The 21,730-nt window shown below is 39.1% G+C and overlaps 1 protein-coding gene across 1 annotated transcript in view; it reads left to right on the top strand.

Annotated features, from left to right (window-relative positions):
• Positions 1-21,730, top strand: part of LOC106528973 (calpain-1 catalytic subunit) — a gene marked incomplete at its 3' end in the record, with an annotated part of 40,219 nt that overhangs the window by 8,786 nt on the left and 9,703 nt on the right. Inside the window, 4 exon segments of the mRNA XM_014024266.1 lie at positions 600-1,239; positions 6,950-7,019; positions 11,248-11,366; positions 21,074-21,207. Of these exon segments, the coding sequence (XP_013879720.1) occupies positions 982-1,239; positions 6,950-7,019; positions 11,248-11,366; positions 21,074-21,207 (581 nt within the window).

The following is a 21,730-nucleotide window of genomic DNA, read 5'->3' as shown; positions in this document are numbered from 1 at the left end:
ATTTAAAAGAGTCGATCGTCAGATATTGTCCAAGATTAACCTTCAAGGTGGATATAACTCACTCACACCGATGACCTATCCACATCAATATTTACCTAGAATGCTTTGTGTGTAAATAAAATGGCTCTGTCCGTGTTGAAATATATTTTTAAAAATTTACAAAACTAAACATCCTACAGTATTTTTACAGTTAAAATATATGTTTATCAAAGTCTAATGTTACAACTAATCAGGGATCCCTAAGCAATTGTGGTTGTACATTTTAATGAGCATTTCCTTGAATGGTTCCTTGTTGGTGTAAAGTTCGTCCCGTGCTTCTTGAGATATTTTGCTAACAGATGAATCATGATCAGAGTTTGTGTTGAGTATGACACCAAATACTAAGTCAGTAGCAGTAAAATTGACTCAGTTATAGACATTTGTACAATTGCTCACAGGTTATGGAATTTGAAGGTCATTTGGTTCATGAGGTATTTTGCAAACATACAAATGCATTCTCTTGTAGGCAAAAACTTGGTTGCTTTTTTTCCCCATTGGTGGTGGTCAATCAGCTTGGGTAAAAAGTGATGTATGTAATTGTTTTTTTCTGTTCTTTTTAGGGTTCAGCAGCCAGTGGGACAGGAGAACTCACTGCAGACATCACATCAGGATCTAACCAGTGAAAACTTGGATCTGTTTCGGGCTTCCTAAAGCACCTGCTCTTCAGCGTTTTAAGCATCTAACTGTAGCCAAACCAACAGCCTCGTCTCATTAATAGTTAACTGGTTCTTAAAGGCAACTTGTGTATCATTGTAATTTACGACCAAGTCTCGAAGCTACAACATCTTTTCATTGAATTTACACAAGTGCCACTGCAGAGCTTTTTATAACAACTATTGATTCARTCGGACGCTTGTGAATAATTTACACATCTCAACATCTGATTGTGTTTCCAAAGAAGTCTCCGACAGAGTTGTACACTATTAAGTCCACAGTTTCAGGATGGTGGAGCCACAGATTCAGGCCACCGGCATGGCCGCCAAGCTCAGGAACCAGTGGGATCGCGACCAAGGCCTGGGAAGGAACGACAACGCAGTGAAGTTTCTGAGTCAGGACTTTGAGTCTCTCAGAGCTCAGTGCCTTCAGAGCAGGAGACTGTTTGAGGATGACCTGTTCCCCGCTTCTCCAATGTCTCTGGGATTTAACGAGCTCGGTCCCAGATCCGCCAAAACCTCCGGAGTCCGCTGGATGAGGCCCACGGTAAGAAAAAGAAATCGGGAAAACTTGGCTTTGAAGCTGCTGGTGTCGTAACTTTTAGGAATTACAGAAAGTGGAACAACATTAATATCAACATCTAGCTTGTGTTGTGGCACGTACAGATACGATGCAAGGGCATTGATGGATGAGCTTTGAACAGATCCAGTTACAAGAAAAACGATGAACCAAAGGCACACGTTTTTGCACTTATGAAATCCAGCTGTTCAACACTTACAGTATTTAGAAGATGCAATGCAATCATATCTATTCCTGCTTAAGTTTACATTATGCTGGAAAACAGATTGTACTACCAATGAGCAGCCTGTGTTAGGGAAGTTTGTTTTGATTGATTGATGATGATGCCTTTTATTTTCATTGTACAGAGCACAATGAAATTACATTTAAGAATTAACATGGCAAGGTTGCAGTTGAGAACTTTAATTTTGTGGCACTACTATTTTACTTTTTCTTCTAGTGCCCTATTTGCACATGAACAATCTCTGGAAATGTTTCTGTATTTGTTGTGGGAAAAAAAGCCATAGGTTTAGTAATTCTGTGCTTATTGAAGCTGCTGTAGTTTCCATGCCAGGTCAYCTGCTGGTGCTGTGATTTTTGCATTTCAGTAGCCGTGTTTCCATCAGCATTTTTTTAATGCGCATTTTGAAGTATCGCATCAGAAAAGGTGAATGGAAAAGGCTTGATTGGGGGAAAAAAAGGTTCCTCTAATTCACAAAAAAGTTGAAACACTCGCTTGAGGTGGGTTTTTACTGCTCAAAAGGAGAGATGGAAAGACATTTGCCCAATCAGTTCTGACGTAGCGAACATTTACCTCACTTGTTGATCAACTGTTCTCGCTGTCTGTCCGGTACCGGACCGGTACCAGAGCGACTGGCAGCAGGACCCTCCTGCCGCTGTCGGTGTATTCTCAGTTAATCCCGTAACGTGAAGAGAATTGCATTTCTTTCTCTACATCTCCAGACAGAATGTAACATCGCCAAAAATAGTTGATATGACAGAATGAGGACAACTTTCCCGACAGTAGCAACACGTTTCAGATAACTTCTATCCATTGTCCTGAGATGTGTAGTCCCAGTGAGTTTGTGTGCGTTTTTTACTTCCTGTTTACTACACACATGCATCTGGTGTAATTGATTCGCTTCAAGCCAGTTGATGGAAACACGTCTGATTCGCATTTCTTCTTTTTTCCTTTTTGCGAAATTTAAAAAATTTGCTTAAAATTCAAATTAAAATTGGATGGAAACACGGCCAGTGACATTCATATGTGCAGAAGTAAATAAAAAATGTGGTTTTAAAGCCATTGTGTAATTAAGTTATAACTCAGTAAGTAATTGGTATTGGGGAGTACCCAAACTGAAGAACTCGGTTTAAGAAAAACTGCATCAGGACATGTCTACTGATAATCACATCCCCAATTTAGAACTTCAAGTGTAATTTCTTGGCTTCTCTCTCTCTCTGTCTCTCTGTCTCTCTGTCTCTCTGTCTCTCTCTGTCTCTCTCTCTCTTTTTTTTTTTCAGTTTGTACAATACAGTACCGGTTCAATCCTAAAACAGCTGTGCTAACTTTTTAAAGGTTGTGAGTAAAAACCTGCCAACAAAGACAGAATCAGCGCATTCTGTTTCTTTAAGTCAGTAGATAACGACTTTGTAGCAGTTTTGGTGTGAAAGTATTTTTTTGTTTTATCACCCCCTAAACTGTCTTTCCCCACAGACTGACTTTCATCTGTTGCCAGGCAACTACACTTCCAGTCAGGTTGATTGGTAGTTTCACTTTTCATGTTTAAGCAAAAACCCAAGTTAGCAGCTCCTTTTCCTCCTGTTCAGGGATTTTAAAGGAGAGAGTCTTTCGTCTTTGTTCTCGTCTGACTGCAGAACAGTACAGTTCTTCTTTGTTTTTGTTCACGTCACCCTTTACTTTTTTTTTTTACTCTACTATAAATACACCTGAGCTTTCTTTGTTGCTGAGGATGTCCCAAGAGAATGAAGTGAGACTGATTCACAGCAGCCCAGCAGACAGCACACTCTTATTTCTGCTGGATTTGCTCATACTGTCATGGTCTTGGAGGTGGAAGAGGAGCCGTGATCCTCTGAGCTTCGCAGGGTTACAATCGTCTGCGTGACTGCAGCCTATTAGAGCCTCTTGCAGTTTCCATTTGAGTATGTTGACCACCAAATGTGCATGAATATGCCATTGACCTGTGTGTCTGTGTGTGTAACTGTCAGCTTTAATGTTTCCTGTGGTCTTGATTTTCCCCACCCCAAAGTGAGATTCTTCATAATATATTAGATGATCTGTAATATTTATGCAGCATAGATATAGTCAGGGTAGACACTTCTTACAAAAAAAAAAAAAAAACTCTGCTCTGTGAGCCAAAGAAGTGCTCAGGTCTTTGTGTTTTGTTGAATTCGACCAAGTCTTTGTTGCGCAATCATGGGAAAATGAGGACATAATAAAAATGGTCTGGTCTTAACCCGGTTCTAGATATACTCAGATTTAATTACTTTAAATAAAAACAGACAATAGATTCTATTAGGTCATTTATTAAACAAAGCCAAAATGAAAATGCTGTGTATATAAAAAACCCCACCCTTGTTGCTTCTTTAGAATTTAAAAGGGGGAGTGCTGCTGATCAAATGTATGATTAAACTGATGATCACTGTGTGAGCACGTCTTTTAAAAGCAGGAGTTTGCTAAACTGGAGCGCATGTTGACACAATGCCAAACAGGGAGGACAGCAGCAATGACAGAGATTCAACTGTTGTCCATCAGTCTGGAAAGGAGTAAAGGTCACCTCCGAACTAACAAGAGAGAGAAACAAGTAAAACGTGCAGGGCTGCGGCGCTCAAGGACCAGGATTGCCCACCCCTGCCCTGAAGTCGGTGGCGGATGCTGGTCTTTCAAGGAGAGGAAGCTCAGTTTCAGCCTACATAATAAAATGTTTGGGTTATAAATTCTACCCTCCGTTCCTTTTCAAGATAATGATCTGTGACCCTGTCACAGATCGTTTTTTTTAGTTTATAGTATTTATTCATTTCATTTTAAAAAACAAAACATTACAAACAACAAAACAATACAAAATAAAATGAAAAGCAGCAGAAGAAAAATATCTTATATCTGCTCCTATTTACAAAAAATATTCATTTCAAACAATAAACCAAATAAAACAAAAAATTAAACTCCTCAAACAGTGACTCATACAAATTAAACAATTTCATATTTCTTTRACAATTTTGCTTTGATTTTTTTAAAAGGAGTTAATTGATCCAATGCTTTTATAATCATTTTCCAAATTATTCTATAGTCTTTTACAGCAGCTAGCTCACTTTGTTATAGCAGGACAGCTTAAAAGACCTGTTATTTCCCCACTGTGGGATCAATAAAAATGTTTTTTTTTTAAATCTTACCCCACCTTTTGCACCAAATTAATCTGAGGAGTTGATCAGCCCTGCTGTTTAACTCTTTTTTTTTTCTTTGTAAACAAGACTGTATCAAATGKCTTGGCCAAAATCTGGTCCACAACATTCAAACTCTCTGCCATTATGTGCAGCTTGCTACCTAGCTAACTCGCTAGCTGGGACTGGCRCGAGGCTAGAGTGAAGTGTGTCCTCCTGTGAGTGCTTTGTGACGGCGGAGGGTTTCAGCAGCACCCGCTGGACAGAAACTGTGATAGACGTCAGAAAGTGATAGAAGTCTGTCTCCAAACACAAGCAGATACAATAAAACCCACCAGAAATAAAAACTCGATTTGTTGCTAGTCATTTTTAACAAAGAAAATGCAGCTAAGAGGATTAGGAAAATATCTCCGTGTTCAGCTCAGAACAGAAACGAAACTAAAAACTGCTCCCACTGAATGTTTACACCAAAACATCTCTGATTCACTCATTTCGCTGTCAATCAAAAAAGGGATTCAGGCTCAGACAGATCATCCAATCATCATGTAGAATCTGGGCGTCCGAACTCGCCCACTGCTCCAGAGACGCTGAGCGTCTGGGGGCGGGACAAAGCCCAGCATTTGTCCAATGACTCGTCTCGTTTCGCTGCATTTTTTTGCCTCAATATTGAAGACTGTGGAAGCTCAGTGTCCGACTGTTTAAAGCACTGTGAAGCTGCGGGAATGAGGGAGAGGAAAGCTGCGTCGTTACCAGTGATAAGAAGCTGATTCTGAACAAAAGTTGAGTGCGTTGTAGCGCATATTTAGTCAATGACATGAACACACAACAGTGTATTTTTGATCACTTATTTTTTACATTTTAGGGGAAGCTGAGCCTCCCTTGCAGTCTTAGAGCAATCGCCTCTGCCTAAAGTCAAACTGTTATAATCAGAGAGGGAAAAAAAATCGTAAGATGCTGCAGGACTTGGTTATCAGAAGAAACATGATGACAAATCGAACAAGTAGTGTAGTTTGTTTGGAAATGTCTCCATGCCCTGGTGGCAACTCTGCACTTCCTGTTTTCTACTTCTTTTAACTTCTGTTAACTTAGGATTTGTCATTTAAACATGGATGTGTTTTTGTATCAACAAAAGCCTCTGAATCTAGGCTAAAGGCATTACATCATTACTACATCCACCAAACTGTTAAAACCACAAGCAGTTCAATCCAAAAGTAAATGAATTGTACAAAATGTTAACGCAAATCTGTACATATGTTTTGATCTTTGATGTAATGAAATGCAAGTCGAAACAAATACCAAAAGATGTTCTAAAATGTTTTGAAATATTTTTTAAACTTGATTTTGAGTAAATCTGCAGCATTTGGAGTAAAAAATAATTTGTCATTGTTTTCTACGTATAGGGTTAAAACTAAATGTGTTGGTAATTGATAAAAGAAATCACAAATCATTTCATGCTTGTAAGAAAAAAATATTCTGTCACTTTATATAATCTGTTAGAATTACTCTTGCTCTAGTTCAGTTTAGCAGCTTCGTTTTCTTTCTTTATTTTTATCATTTTCTTCTTACTTTTTTTTACTTCTGATGAAATCTCAAGCTTTATTTTGAAAGAAAAATTATTTAAGTAGAATTTGTAAATGCTGAGTAACACTCACTTACATTCAGACATGTTATTTCGCGTATAAACGTCAAGAAAACCTTGTGGCTGAAGAGGTTGGTTTATGCTTCCTCAAGACGTGAGACAGTGGATCAGTGACTACATTTTGTTTTCTTACTGAGATCTTATACTCTCGTAGAAGACGTGAGGGATAAATCATTATAATCCCTCCCACAGCACTCCCAATGTATCATACATCATTCATAAATAATTGTATAAAGAGACTTGTTGTTGGATGAGATGTCGAAGGAAACTTGTTTTGGAAAGATGTGATGGTCTGATGCAAATTTCATTTCACTACTTTTAACAACCCACTTCTGACCGCCAACTATTTTCAACAAAATTGCGTGCAAAAGGCTAAAACATGCTCATAATGATTTGACCAACCACGCACAGCAAACTGCATTGACACCAAACACCTCTGTAGAACAAAGTTTTCAAGAGTCAAATGTAGTGATGTAATTTTAATACCCAACTAATGAAAACAAAATTAACACTTCTTATTAAACTTCTGATATGTAGGTTTTCTTTTAGGAAACAATGTGTTGTGGCTTTGGTCTGTTTAGGAAAAAAAAGGTATTTAAAATTGCGTCTCCAAGGGCAAGCAGAGTGCTAATCTGTCTGTTTATGTTCGTGTGTTCCCAACAGGAGATCTGCAGACGGCCCGAGTTCATCGTAGATGGAGCCTCTCGTACCGACATCTGTCAGGGAGCTCTGGGTAAGTCCCTCTGGGGGACTGCTCATCTGTGTCGGGGTTGCTGTGTGATTCTGCTCGTGGAGGGGAAAAAGAGAGAATGCTTGCAAACTGGTTAAATTTAAATATGGAGGCTGAAAGGCTGTCTGGTGCAGATAGAATCTTAGACGAGCAAGAATGTTGGTCATGAATAAGTAAAGCCTTCATCTCTTTCTCTTGAGTGCTGTACAACATTGTTGAGACATTGAACCTTTAATTAAACTGAAGTTTTATTGAATAATAAACTATCATTGACCTTCTAAAAGTCTAACTTCGTTGGTTGTTTATAGGAAACAAATGGGACAAAATGAGGTTTCACCATTAGACTTTGGGAGAATTCAGAAATATTCTATGCAAATTTGGTTGCACAGAAATAATAATTATAAAAAGTTAAACATGAGGTTAACCTGTTTAAAATGTGCAGTAGATGAATGTGATGAATGATGTCCTGAATGTACAGCACCTTGTGAATTTATTTCTGTGAAAGTCGCTATATAAATAAAACTTTACTTGCTTACTAGCTAGATGGTTTGGTTGGGATAAATTTAAATGAAAATTACAATAGGCTGAGTTTGAGTACAAGTATCTTAGTTTGGGTTTGTGCTGGTAAGTAAAGTTTTATTTATATAGCGTCTTTCATAGAAACAGATTCACAAGGTGCTGTACAATCAGAGGCAAATCAAAATATATACAATCAGAACAGGATATATAAAAWTTTTATACCTAGTACGTACTGAGCTAGAACCTAAATATTACAAAATGACTTTTAAAAACACTTTTATTTTACTTAAAAACAAGCTGGTTGTCCTTCCTTATCAACCTCCAGACTGGATCAAATCAAATATACAGCATGATAGACCGTAGCTGCGTTCATGCGCAAATTAGAATTTCGAAAATAAATTTGCATAATGGAAACACATCAGTTTTGAAAAAACATCCCCTTTTTGACAATGTTTTTGTGCTAGGATAAGGTTGATGGGTGATGATGAACGCTAATGTTGTGGGTAGCAATGTTTGTAATGATTTATCGCAAGAACAAACATATTCATGCATGACTTTAATAGCATTTCTTACTTAATGGAAATGCCGCAATTACGAAACTGTTTTTTCGACATTAACAAAATATCGACAGTTTTGTGCACATTTGACATGGAAACACAGCTCTTGTCTCAGTTCAGGGTTCGCAGCTGACATAGGGCACATTTGTCGGATGCATGCATCGCTGCACCACATCCTAGGCTGTCCCAATTCTCGTGCTCCTATTCAGGCAGCCTACAAATGTGGCCAACAAAACCCCGAAAATGTAGGCTGCATCTAATGGCCCCTTTCCACTACCACCTCCACAGCACGATTCAACTTGGCAGAACTCTGTTTAGCAAGATTCGAGTGGTTTTCCATTCACTTCAGTAACAGCTCTAGTAGGTGGGTTCATTGTATAGTTGGGAGGTCCCAGAGTTTGAAAATTGCCTTACCAGCAGGTGGCGGTTATGCTTCAAGGCATTTGCCAGCCACCGTTAAAGACGGTAGAGGAAGACCCTGAAAAGATGCGCAACACAATGGAGGACATGTTTAATTTTTTTATTGCTAATGGCGGATCGGGTTGTTGTGAGAGTAGCTCTTATATGAGGCGACCAATGACTCCACCCCCTAACCCATCAGTGACGGACAGTCTTCTGATGTTGCGTTTTCAGGCCAGCACAGTACACTTGGAACCACTTGGAACTCAGCTGTGGTAATGTGGAGTGAAACACATTAAATGTCTCCCTCTTATTGTTTTCAAAACATGACCAATTATCTTAGTTTAGCCACTTTGAATGCAAAGTTGCTGTGTGTAACCATTCATCTTCTCTTCATCTGTTTGTTGTTTTAATCTGCATTTGCACTCTTCAGAATTTATTTGCATAATTTCCAGCATATAATTAATGACTTGTTCTTTTTAATACCCTTTAAAAATGCCACCCTCTGTGTGCTAAGTGACTGACGACTAGTTTTTCATGGCCAAATGAAACTCTTGACCAAAGCCTCTCACAAGCAGCTTTATTGCAAAATAACCACAAAAATGTAATTTCTTTAGGACATTTGTTATAATTAACTTTCCAAAATCTGAAAATTGTTTGTTAGAGGATCCATCAACTTACAGTATATCCAGGGGTGAATTTGTTAATAAGATGATTAGTGTCGACACAAGCCAATGCATTTTTGTACACCACTTTAAGTGTAAAAGTGGAGTTTACTAAGTAAGACATTACAACAGAATACTAAATAATAAGAGAAGCCTAGTCCTGACCTTTTGATATTAATATTCTAGAAGTGCTTGTATACAAACAGATAAATCAAAATGACAACAAACTCCTCCCATTGAAAGGCTTCTCTTCTCAACACTTGAGACTCAGTGGAGCAGATCTGTTAGTTACCAACCCCGTCTGTGTGTGTGGTGACACTATAAGACTGTCAAATAGGCTTCTTCCTGATCTCAATATGTTTAAACTAAAGCAACTCGCTCAAACCCACGGGGTGAACCCTGTTGAGTGACTTGAGGTGGTTCTGAGTTTCGTGTCTTGCCTCATAGTCCAGTGCTGCTCCCATTTCCAGGAAGACAAGGTTTCTGTTGTCATTGTTTGAGACTGTTTACTTCACAGTTTCTAACAGGTGTTTTCTGGTTTCACTATTGTTTTCCTGTTCAAGACTTTCCAGGCTTTATACAACCCCTGGCAAAAAGTAAAGAATCACCAGTCTTGGATGAGCACTCATTCAGACATTTCATTCTTTTAAACGTAGATCAAAAACATGATACAATAATAAGATCATTCCAAAGTGCACTTGTTGGCTTTCAGGAGCACTCAAAGAAATGAAGAGAAAACATTGTGGAAGTCAGTGAATGTTACTTTTATTGGCCAAGCACAGGGAAAAAATATGGAATCACTCAATTCTGAGGAAAAAGTATGGAATCACTCAAATTGGAGGTAGAAAATAAGGACACACCCAGTCAATTTCCTTTCCCTAAATGGACACCTGCCTCAGATTAGATCTGCTCGTTAGTCTGCTGTTAAAAACACCTGCAGTCATGACACCTTGGAGGGCTGCTGGACGAATTGGAGTGGCAAGAACCATGGCTCCAACAAGAGAAATGTCTCTTGAAACAAAAGAGAGGATTGTGACACTTATTGAAGAAAGTAACTCTTCACGCATAGTTGCTAAAGATGTGGACTGTTCACAGTCAGCTGTATCCAAGATGTGGACCAAATACAAACAGCATGGAATGGTTGTTAAAGCCAAGCGTACTGGTAGACCAAGAAAGACATCAAAGCATCAAGACAAACAACTTAAGGTCATTTGTCTTGAAAACCGAAACAGTACAACTAAACGGATGACGCTTAAATGGGAGGAAACTGGAGCCAATGTATGTGACCGAACCGTAAGAAATCGCCTAAAGGAAATGGGATTTCAATACAGGAAAGCTAAAAGAAAACATCATAGTTTTTTCCTCAAAATTGAGTGATTCCATATCCTCCCCCCCTTGTGCTTGGTCAATAAAAGTAACATTCACTGACTTCCACAATGTTTTCTCTTCATTTCTTTGAGTGKTBCTGAAAGCCAACAAGTTGCACTTTGGAATGACCTTACTATTGTATCATGTTTTTGATCTGAGTTTGTTTTACAGAATGAATGTCTGAATGAGTGCTCATCCAAGACTGGTGATTCCATACTTTTTGCCAGGGGTTGTAGCAGGGCTATTCAACATGGGCTGGATGGAGCCAAATATATAAAATAAATTTTAATTCATTCGAGAAAAAAAATACTCATTCAGTGCAAATAAATAAATTTAAAAGGTAAAAGAGAATTATTTTACATAATGCAGCCCTGTGCATTATTTGTAACCCTTGATATCAAATTAACAGAAATAAGGCAATTTTTATGTATTTCTAAGCCTAGGTTATAAAACACCATTTAATACACTATAGATGGATAAACAGTAGGGGGTCCTTGCTCTGTTTCTCTATCAGTTTTAGTGTTTTAGACGGAAAAATGTGAAGACCCCTGCTTTAGTGAATATTGGCGTTCAGCCTTTTTCAGAAATGACATTTATTTGAAATCAATGTTCAGTAACTTGTTTGTATGAATGTTATTACATCATCAAATGTCCCATGAGAAGATGGTTTAAACAATTTATGGATTTTACAGGAGGAATAAAACGGTCTATTTTAATCTCCAGGGGACTGCTGGCTGCTGGCAGCTATCGCCTCGCTGACCTTAAACGACACCCTCCTCCACCGAGTGGTGCCTCACGGACAGAGCTTCCAGCATCAGTACGCTGGCATCTTCCACTTTCAGGTAGTCTTTCCATTTCCTGTTTCCATGCAGCACATGGAGGAACATTGACAGCTTTTTTTGTTTGTAATGATTCTGTCTTGTTTCACTTTTAGACTCACTTTGGTACTAACTGATTTGTATTGATTCTTTAATTAAAGCTATGATGAAGTCTTGTTTTAGACATCTGTTTATGTTGTCTGTCTCTAATGACTGAGCTCTGGTTCCTCCTGCATTTGTCAGTGGTTCTGGCTTTTGTTTCTAATTAAATTGGAGAACATAATTAGATAAGCAAACATCTTTGTGTGCTACTAAGTGTCTTACTGCAGATGGGTAATGTCAGAGGGAAAACTGATTGATTGGCTAAGCTAGTTGGCAGGATTTTGCCAGTTCCTTGAGCTGTAGAGGAATATAGTTTTTCACTTTTTTTTTGTCACTTCAGTAGAAAATGAAACCAAATATTATTAGTTTATTTAGTTTATTTATTTCTTCATCATCAGTGACTTTTTTTTAAAGTGAAGAGAAAATAGAGAGAAAAACAGAGAGAGAAGCAATTAAAAAGATTGAAATAGCGATTAGAAGTATATTAAATATACTCCAACAAAACACAGGACCACACACCCAACATCTGTCCGCTCACCTGAAAAATAAATGGATAAATACATGGAGGGCATATATAAAAATATACACATACCCATACATATATAAAGATATACATACATACATGCCTACATTCATAAATATTGTCAGTATATACACACAAACATATATACACACTCAGTGACCAGTCAGAACCCCCGGATCAGAACACCTGTTTGTGAGCAGTTGTGAACATGTGTGTATATACAAGATTTCTCCAATGGAATATTTAATAGTGACTGTGGAGGATCGGAGACCCAACTCCCAAGACACGAGGCAGACATAGGGAAGACCAGAGCCCAAGGGCCCGAGAGGGATCCCGAGCGCAGAGTCCCAAGGGGCACCCGCACGGGATGATCCGCCCACCCACCCCCCAGATCAGACCATAGGGGAGAACTGGGAGAGTCCCCCCAGTGACCACACGCATAGCCCCCGGGGCCAGCAGTGACAAACTCATGGGCCCCACTGGCACCCGCCATACCAGAGCAGATCCAGGAAAGGGCACAGAGGTCCGGGCCCCCAGGGCGCACCCCCTCCAGGCCAAAGCCCGACAGGGCCAGAGGCCCCGAGCCCCAGCAGGTAGTCACCAGGCCAGGCCGGCACACACCTCAGCGGCCAGCCCCATGCAGGATTGTGGCCCTCCAGGACAAGGATTGGGCACCCCTGGTTTACACCAAACAAAGCCTGGTTGTTTCTGGAAAACCTACAGAAACTTGAAGACCAGCCTTTTTGATTTTGTTTAGTAAACTCAAACAGCAGCTGAGACGAGGTGAAGTATGGCAAGCAGTTGTTTTGTTAATTTAATTTTACTTTTGCAAGACATATATTATTATTTAATATCACAGATATTAAGCCTTGTTTCTCTGGTGGTGGTGGGTAGTTTTAAAAATGCTCTTAATGAACTGTGACCCTCATACTGCATACTGAATACACCCCTATATCATGTAATGTAAAAATAAAGCCACTAAAGAAGTGTGGACCATTCAAAGTATAATCGTAATGCATGTGAAAGCTTTTTTATAAAGTGTATGTGTTTATGAACCACCCTAAAGGTTTGCATGTCTGCAGGGTGATGTGAATCATTGTTTCCAAGAAAATCCAGGTGTGGCTTTAGTACCTTTTTTATTTTTATTTATTTATTTATTTATTTATTTATTTATTTATTTATTTATTTAAAGAATTCTTTAAGTCTTGGAGTAACCCCACCCAAATATCTCATTTGGATGGTTTGAGCTTAACTTTTCTAAGAAAAGGTTTCACTTGGTTGAAAGATGACTTCGTAGAAGTTCTGAGGCTACCAAACAGGCTTTGGTGGAGTTGAAGGGTGGAAACACTCTGTATATTTTTGGAATTTTTCCGTGGCAGTTTAACAAAACACTCCTAAACATTTATTTGCTTTTGTTTTATAGTGTGTGTGTAGGCTATAACAAATTAAGTAAGTTCCTTTAAGATAAGTCAAGAATGTTCCAAATGTTTGTTTAATTTTGGTGTGGAAATCAAATAAAAAAGATACTGAAAGTTTTCACTTAGGAAAAGAATAATTTCCTTCCTTAGAATAGCTGTGAGCTGCAGACAGCTTCTTAGGAGCTTCTGTTTTTTAATTGTTGTGTTTTAAAGTATCTGATGCATATAGCTGAATGAAAGAATAACCTAAAACTAAAACATGTTTTGACTGGTAACTTTATTTGTCTGCAATGTCTCTGATTGGAGACAAGTTAATCATTGCAGGCAATGCAGTGTGTTTCTTGGAAAGCTGAACAGTTGGCAATTTCCTGTAAACACTTGTCAACACTGGTAAAACAGGACTTAATTTCCTCCCACAGCCCAGTGCAAATCTATGCATTTAAACTCACACACAGTACTGTTGGACCGTATCTAACTTGGTGTCAATATATCTAAAGCAGATCTATTATTTAATACCTGTTAATCCTGTTTTGTCATAGTAAGCAGTTGTATTGTTTTGCATAAACTTTTTTTATGGTTATTTGTGAAAAACGAAAAAAAAAAAACCTTTTCTGTCGTTGCTGCTTTTTTAGATTAATTTTCCTAATTTAAGTTGCTTCATATTTAGTGATGGATTACACTGCAAAAATTGTCCATCTAACAAAGTTTTAAAATCTTATATCCAGCTAAAAAAAGTCTTTTTGATCTTGTTTTGAGACTGATTTACTAAACAAGAACTGATTGTGTAAGAATAATAACCTTGTTTTCAGAATGTGTAAGGTTATTTGTCTTGTTAGCCTGAAAATTTGACTCAAATTAAGTCAAATGTCTGCCAATGAAGTAAGAAAATTTTACTTGGTAAGATTCTAGAAATACTTGATTTGACTAAATTTTTTCTTATTTCAAGAATCTTACAAAGTAAAATTTTCTTAATCCATTGGCAGACATGTTTTACTTAATTTGAGTCAAAAATTTTCACAGCTTCCCTACAAGATGAGGATTCGTAAATTTTTTTTAAGCTGCTATTTTTACTTGCCTAACCCTGATTACTCACCAAAAATACCTTCCAAATCTACACCCAGTCAACCTGAGGGAAACCTGGATTTGAGTAACATTACATCAGATAATTTCATGGAAACAAACACTATGTGTCAAAACGACTTAGACAACAGAGCCCCACAGGCCATATAGTATCTCTTGTATATCGGTATCTCCGGTCCTGTCAGTAGAACCGGTCCTGCTGCTTTGTAATATGAACACACATGTTCTGCAGTGTTGCTATCTCTCGCAGGTAGCTGCCTCTTATCAGCTGAACTTTGTCAGAAGCTATTTATGTGCAGTGTGTGTATTTGGCTTCATACACAAAGCTAATATTTGATTGCAGTGGTTCTGAGACAGACGTCGTAAACCCAGATGGCTCTCTTTGCCAATAATGCCTGGTGCACGCGGCAAGATAATTGTGCCGATGTTTGGCCCGACTTTGCCCTTCTGACAGTTTTAAGGGAGCTCAGATTATCGTGTTGGCTCTAAAGATAATCTTGAGATATTCCTGCCGTGTGTGGTGTGTCATCTAGTCGGCTCGGAATAATATCGGCACCTCTCCAATCGGGAACATTCAACATGTTTGATTGTCTTGGCTCAGTATCCCAGAGTGTGTGGTGTTCCCCGAGAAGAAACGAGCTTACAGCTTGTTGAATGTGACGTGTGGCCAATCAGAAAGTGAGGTGACCAAAAACACGGAGAGGAATCCAAAATATAGAACAGGAAGCAGCCATGGTGCACCAGATTAGTTTGCTGGACGCTTCTGGAATAAAACCAAAAGAGGTCTCGATTGACCACAATTGCTTCTTCCTGATCGTTCATTCTGAACTCACGTTTGATCTCAAGGTTGATATTTCCCGTCTGACATCTGAATGTTGGTGAGTGAAATCTGTTGTTCGGTGTGTTGAATTTTGCCGTGTGGCTGTACACCACACCCTGTAGGACCAAACTTGTTATCTCTGGAGACACCCAGTCATTGAAAATCAACCAACAGTTTAAAAATCTTGCCATGTGAACCAGTCCTAACAATCTTCAGCTCTTTCTGGGGATCCCAAAGCATTCCCAGGTAAGAGAGAATTCATAATCTCTCCAGGCAGTTTTAGATCTCTCCTAAGGTCTTCCTTCTAGTGGAAAACCTCCAAATGCCGTATCCCAGTGCCAGATGCCTGAACCATCTTGGCTAATTCCTTTCGATGCAGAGGATTGGCAGACCTCCAGAGGTGCTCAGGACCCATGCCACTGATGTGCTGTCACCATAGCAGAAATTGTCTGACCCACACCATGCACTAACATGTCGGCCTAAATGCTGAACACAGAATGATGGCCCTGGTGGCACACACGTAGTTCTGTGATGGCATGCCATCTTAAAAACATTGCAATCATTGCCAGAACTTGCCCACATCCAGTTGACAAACCACGTGCCATGCCAGCAGGGCCAGCTTGACACCAGCTCTGGCCCACACCTGTCTGCTTTGTGGGTTGAAATGTGCCTGAATACCATATCAAGACCCTTGTAAAAACAATCCACAGTTTGGCAATTTTTAATTGTTATAGTTTGGTTATCATTCAGTGTAAAGGGTACCAGTTGTGAAGCGCACAAACGTAGGCATTTAGCACTAATTCCATCCTCTCGGCTGAGCTTGCTTTGTCACTGAGCCCTCTGAGCTGATCTGATTGTATTTGTTGCAGCGGGTGCTTTGCCAACCACACCGTCAGCAAAAAGGGAGAGACACTGACTGAGAGAAAACATGAAGAGAGGAACAGGGAACACGGGCGAAGCTCTCGCACATCATAGTCTCACATCGCACGCCCGGTTACAGAAACGTAATGTTAAACACAAACACAGATGAAACTATTATCCTCCAGGGATCCCTGATGTCAGGCTGGCTGCTCAGTCATAAAGGCTGTTGGAGCAGAAACAGGCAGCATGACAAACTAGCTGCAGTCCCACATTCTTTATGCGAACACACACACTCATTCAGGAGCGATGGAAAGCTATCAGTTCCCCAGTCTTAATTTGAAACCTTGCCTCTAGTGGTCTGCTTCTGTAAGAGAGAAAAAGATGATGCATTTCTCTCTATTATGGACCGTTGTGCCGTCTCATGGGACACAGTCGGGTCAATAAAACCCATTACATTGACACACATGGATGAAATGACTGGAAATGTTGCTTCACTTTATTACAAAAGGCTTGGAAATACAACGGGTAAAATAAGTATTGAACACGTCAACATTTTTCTCAGTAAATATATTACTAGAGGTGCTAATGACATGAAATTTTCACCAGATGTCTGTAACAACCCAAGTGATCCATACATACAAAGAAATCAAACCATAAATGTCCAGAAATGAAGTTATTTGTAATAATGTGGAATGGCACAGGGGAAAAAGTATTGAACACACTTACTGAAATTTATCTAATACTTTGTACAAAAGCCTTTGTTGGCAATGACAGCTTCAAGACGCCTCCTGTATGGAGAAACTAGTGGTATGCATTGCTCAGGTGTGATTTTGGCCCATTCTTCTACACAAACAGTCTTCAAATCTTGAAGGTTTCGTGGACCTCTTCTATGAACTCTGATCTTTAGTTCTTTCCATAGATTTTCTGTTGGATTCAGGTCAGGTGATTGGCTGGGCCATTCCAGCAGCTTTAGTTTCTTTCTCTGAAACCAACTGAGAGTTTCCTTGGCTTTGTGTTCGGGCTCATTGTATTGCTGAAATGTCCAGCCACGTTTCATCTTCATCATCCTGGTAGATGGAAGCAGATTTTTATCAAGAATGTCTCTGTACATTTTTCCATTCATCCTTCCTTCAATTATTTGAAGTTTGCCAGTACCATCTGCTGAAAAACAGCCCCACACCATGATGTTCCCACCTCCAAACTTCACTGTTGGTATGGTGTTTTTGGGCTGATGTGCAGTGCCATTTGACCTCCAAACATGATGTGTATTCTGGCATCCAAACAGTTCAATGTTGGTCTCATCTGACCAGACTATATTCTCCCAGTATTACACAGGCTTGTTTAAATGTTGAGCAGCAAACTTTAAAGGAGCTTCAACATGCTGTTTCTTCAGCAGTGGAGTCTTGTGTGGTGAGCGTGCATACAGGCCATGGTGGTTCAGTGCATTACTTATTGTTTTCTTTGAAACAAACGTACCTGCTAATTCCAGGTCTTTCTGAAGCTCTCCACAAGTGGTCCTTGGCTCTTGGACAACTCTTCTGATCATTCTTTTCACTCCTCTGTCAGAAATCTTGCGAGGAGCACCTGGTCGTGGTCGGTTTATGGTGAAATGATGTTCTTTCCACTTCTGAATTATGGCCCCAACAGTGCTCACTGGAACCTTCAGAAGTTTAGACATTCTTCTGTAACCGATGCCATCATTATGCTTTGCAACAATAAGGTTGTGAAGGTCTTGAGAGAGCTCTTTACTTTTACCCATCATCAGATGGTGCTTGTGTGATACCTGGCCATCATCTGGGACTGAACCAGCTGATATTAGTTTGCACTGACAAGGGGCAGGCTTGCTTTCTAATTACTGAGAGAGTTCAGCTGGTGTCTTGGCTTTCCATGCCTTTTTACACCTCCCTTTCTTCATGTGTTCAATACTTTTTCCCAGTGGCATTCCACATTATTACAAATAACTTCATTTCTGGACATTTATGGTTTGATTTCTTTGTATGTATGGATCDCTTGGGTTGTTACCRACATCTGGTGAAAATTTCATGTCATTAGCACCTCTAGTAAYATATTTACTGAGAAAAATGTAGACGTGTTCAATACTTATTTTACCCGCTGTACATGTGCACGAGTGCAAGCAGCCTGTGTACATGCATGCAGATGTTTTCCATCATTACTAGTAATTTACRCCAGCATCATCGTTTTTTCTTGTCTAAATGCTGACTCAACAAACCTACTTGCTATTTGTGTTGTGTGCATTACTATTTTATGTGGTGTTTTTAACCATTTTCAGCTTTTAGCTAGCATGTGGCTACTTTTAGCTTTTAGCTAACATTTTGCCAATTTTAGCTTTAAGCTAGGCTTTTGTAACTTATCTTTTTAATTCTGCCTTTTTTGTCTCAACTAGCCTTTTGGTACTTTTTGGTACATATTTGCTATTTGTATTGTGTGCAATAATATGGGACATTTTAACAATTTTTAGCCTTTAGCTAGCACTTTGCTATTTTTAGCTTTTACTAACATTCATGTTCTGGCTCGCATTTGGCTGCTTTTGGTTTGTCCCCAATTTCAGCTGTTTCACCATATTTCTTCAGTCATTCAGCTCTCATCTCTCACCCTGCATTGTCACAAAATTGCAATTGCTCCAGTTTGTTTAAATTTGTTTTGAGAGGATCTTCTTGTTAAATGAGCATGTTTCTGCTCGTCCTTGATCGTAGCGCTGCTGGGTTTTTCTCTGTATAATTGGAGATCCTTTTAATCCTCTGGATAGATTACTAATACCGGAGTGAGCCACCCCTAAGCCTTGTTATGAGCTGCGAAGATCCTAATCTGTTTTAGTGAGGAGAGGAAAGCCGTCGTGTGAACCAGCGAGGCAGGCAGATAAAAAGAAAGTATGAATTATAAAAAAGGCAATCTCAGCCCCGTCTGTCAGAAACGAATAAAAGTTGGGCAGAATCTTTTGCTATTCTTACAAAGCTCACATTTCACACAGGCAAACGGCTGACAGGTTGTTGTGTCTCATAAGCTTGAAGGCTGTGGACACTGCAGCAAGTCGTGACACCGATGTGGTGAGAGTTAATTTCTCACAGTAAGACTGGGAGGGAGTTTTAGTTCCTTTGGTGTGAGTTTTTTTTTTTTTTTTTTTTTTTTTCAGTGAGCCGTGCTATGACACGGCTACTCCTGTATGTATATTCAGCTCTGCAGGGTTTGCAGAATTTCTGCTGCACGTTAAATACAGACACTGCCAAAAAAAAAGAACATTGTGTAGAGTCATGGTAACGCCCATAAATGAGGGCTAAATGCTTCAAGGTGCAGCTAAACTTCAGCAGCCAACAAACAGTCCTCCAACCCCGCCTTCCTTTCTCATTTTGCAAATGGAATTACATTGACAAAGAAATATGTCTCTCATAAGACTGAGTTACTGCACCAAATGCTCCGAAACCAAACACCCATTCAGCTGCTCTGTTTTCTTTTGCTGCACCAGCCTTTGCAACACGTTCAGTTTTCAAATTAAAAGCCTGGAATTTATTWAAARAATGYGTATCACCTGCTGCAAGAAAWATCAGAGTTGTAGCTGCTTTGGTYRAAGTGAAACCCCAAGATGTCAGTGTGCGTGTGTTGAGGATGACTCTTGGCTACTGCCACATCTAGTTTTACCTCAGTTTCTGTAAAATGCACCGAGGTTTAATAAACTGTGGCGGCCATCTTAAACCAGATTGGCTTCAAAAGTTAGCCAGCTGTTGATTCACGATCACCGAGTGTCTGCTAGAAAGTTTAGTTTTATTTCAACGGCACACGCTGGATCGTATTTTTAATTTAACTGAATTAATGGGTCTCTCCCAACTACTGATCCAGTCCAGCAACAAGCATTGTGAGTAGTTTCTCTTTTGTCCAACAAGCTTATTACATCTTTTAACTCTTGGATTATGCTGCCTCCTGCTGGGCATCAAGCTTTCAGCTACTCTTTGTGCAAAAGGCTCCTGTCTTACACAAAAGAACCCACATATTAAATAAAAATCTGTTTAATACTGATAACATTTTTTGTGAAAATGAAAACCCTCTGTACAAACTGTTTTTTGTCATTTTTTGGGGTTAGCATAAAGCTATGAATAAAGCAGCTTTTAGTTTGATTTAACTTTTATGTTTATCAGAATAAAAAAGTTTCAGATGTTAAGTCAGTCCTCATGTTGCATGAGAAAAGTTTAAAAAGCGTGGATGTGTTTCAACAGGTCTGATTTGGTTGAACTTCTTCTTAAAGCATTTCAGAGAAATCCGCCCTGTGCTCTACTTTGGTATTAAAATCTGAGGCAGGAAAAACTTGTTTGGTTCAGTGAAGGATCCAAACTGTCAGGCGAAAACCCAGAAATAAACAATGTGCTAACACAATGTACTGCTGGGGATGTGGTTAAGTTACAACCACCTGGAGATAAATTGGATCAGAGAAAAGATTTACACAAATTTTGTCTTTTTTAATTTTGTCTTTAAAATTTTTTTGGATATATACATTCTTTTATTAAATAATTCAGTCAGTTTGCTGATTTCTTCTTCTTAAACTTTCTCATTAATCTGAATTAATCAATTTAAACCACAGTAGTTTCTGTGCAGAGCCATGGGATGACCTTTGCTGTGAATTGGAGCTGTATAAACAAACTGCATTGAACTTAATCTATTTTTGTCTCTTCATGCTCTTTTTAGCTTTTAGCTACACATTTCACTTAAAAAATTAGGCGTCAAATTTTTACAATTTTGCAGGAGGACATGTGCCAAAAATCTAGAGCAAAAATGGAAAGTTAAAATGCTCACATGTGTTTAAAAATATATGTTTTTCAGCAAATTTCTAAAACTCATTTGCAAAGTAAAAACAGCTCCGACTGCGTAGAAACGTTGAAAGCTTTTGTAGTAAACTGGTTCTCTGCTCTCTGTTATGCAGTTCTGGCAGTTTGGCGAGTGGGTGGAGGTGGTGATTGATGACCGGCTGCCGGTGAAGGACGGGAAGCTGCTGTTCGTCCACTCGGCTGAGGGAAGCGAGTTCTGGAGCGCTCTGATGGAGAAGGCTTATGCCAAGTAAGACTAGAAGAAAACTAATAACTCCAGACTGAAAATGTCCAAATGGGTTGTTTTTATAGCTCTGTACACCCCACTTGGGCTAGGCTGCACACTGTTGTCGTGTTGGTTCAGTGGTTTGTAGGGAAAACAGATGGACATAGTTAAACTTTTCAGAAACTATTTGCCAAGTTCAGGTACATTTTCAGAAAAATCACTGTGGRAGAAACAAATTAAAAGCTCAAAGTTCTGAGTTTTGTGAAGCAACAATTCTGTAAACAAATTACTATGCTGGACCAACCATTCTCTAGTGACACCCAGTGGTCCCCTGCTGTCAAAAAGAACCAGCAGTGATCAGCTGTAACAGCTCGTCCAATCCTTTTTTTAAAGTGGCAATATCATGTAAAATCAACTTTTTTGAGTTTTATATCATGTTATAATGTTATACTCTCATACAAAACATATCCAAAGCCTTGCTCTGACTCATTCATGCATGTTTGAGAAATCCTGCAGAGTTTTTAGGAAGCCATGCTGAGGAGCAAAA

This window comes from Austrofundulus limnaeus, unplaced genomic scaffold (genome assembly GCF_001266775.1).
Source record: "Austrofundulus limnaeus strain Quisiro unplaced genomic scaffold, Austrofundulus_limnaeus-1.0 Scaffold415, whole genome shotgun sequence".
In the NCBI taxonomy this organism is placed as follows: Eukaryota; Metazoa; Chordata; class Actinopteri; order Cyprinodontiformes; family Rivulidae; genus Austrofundulus; species Austrofundulus limnaeus.
Note: the sequence above shows the minus strand (reverse complement) of the source record. Positions and strands in the feature narration are given on the sequence as shown.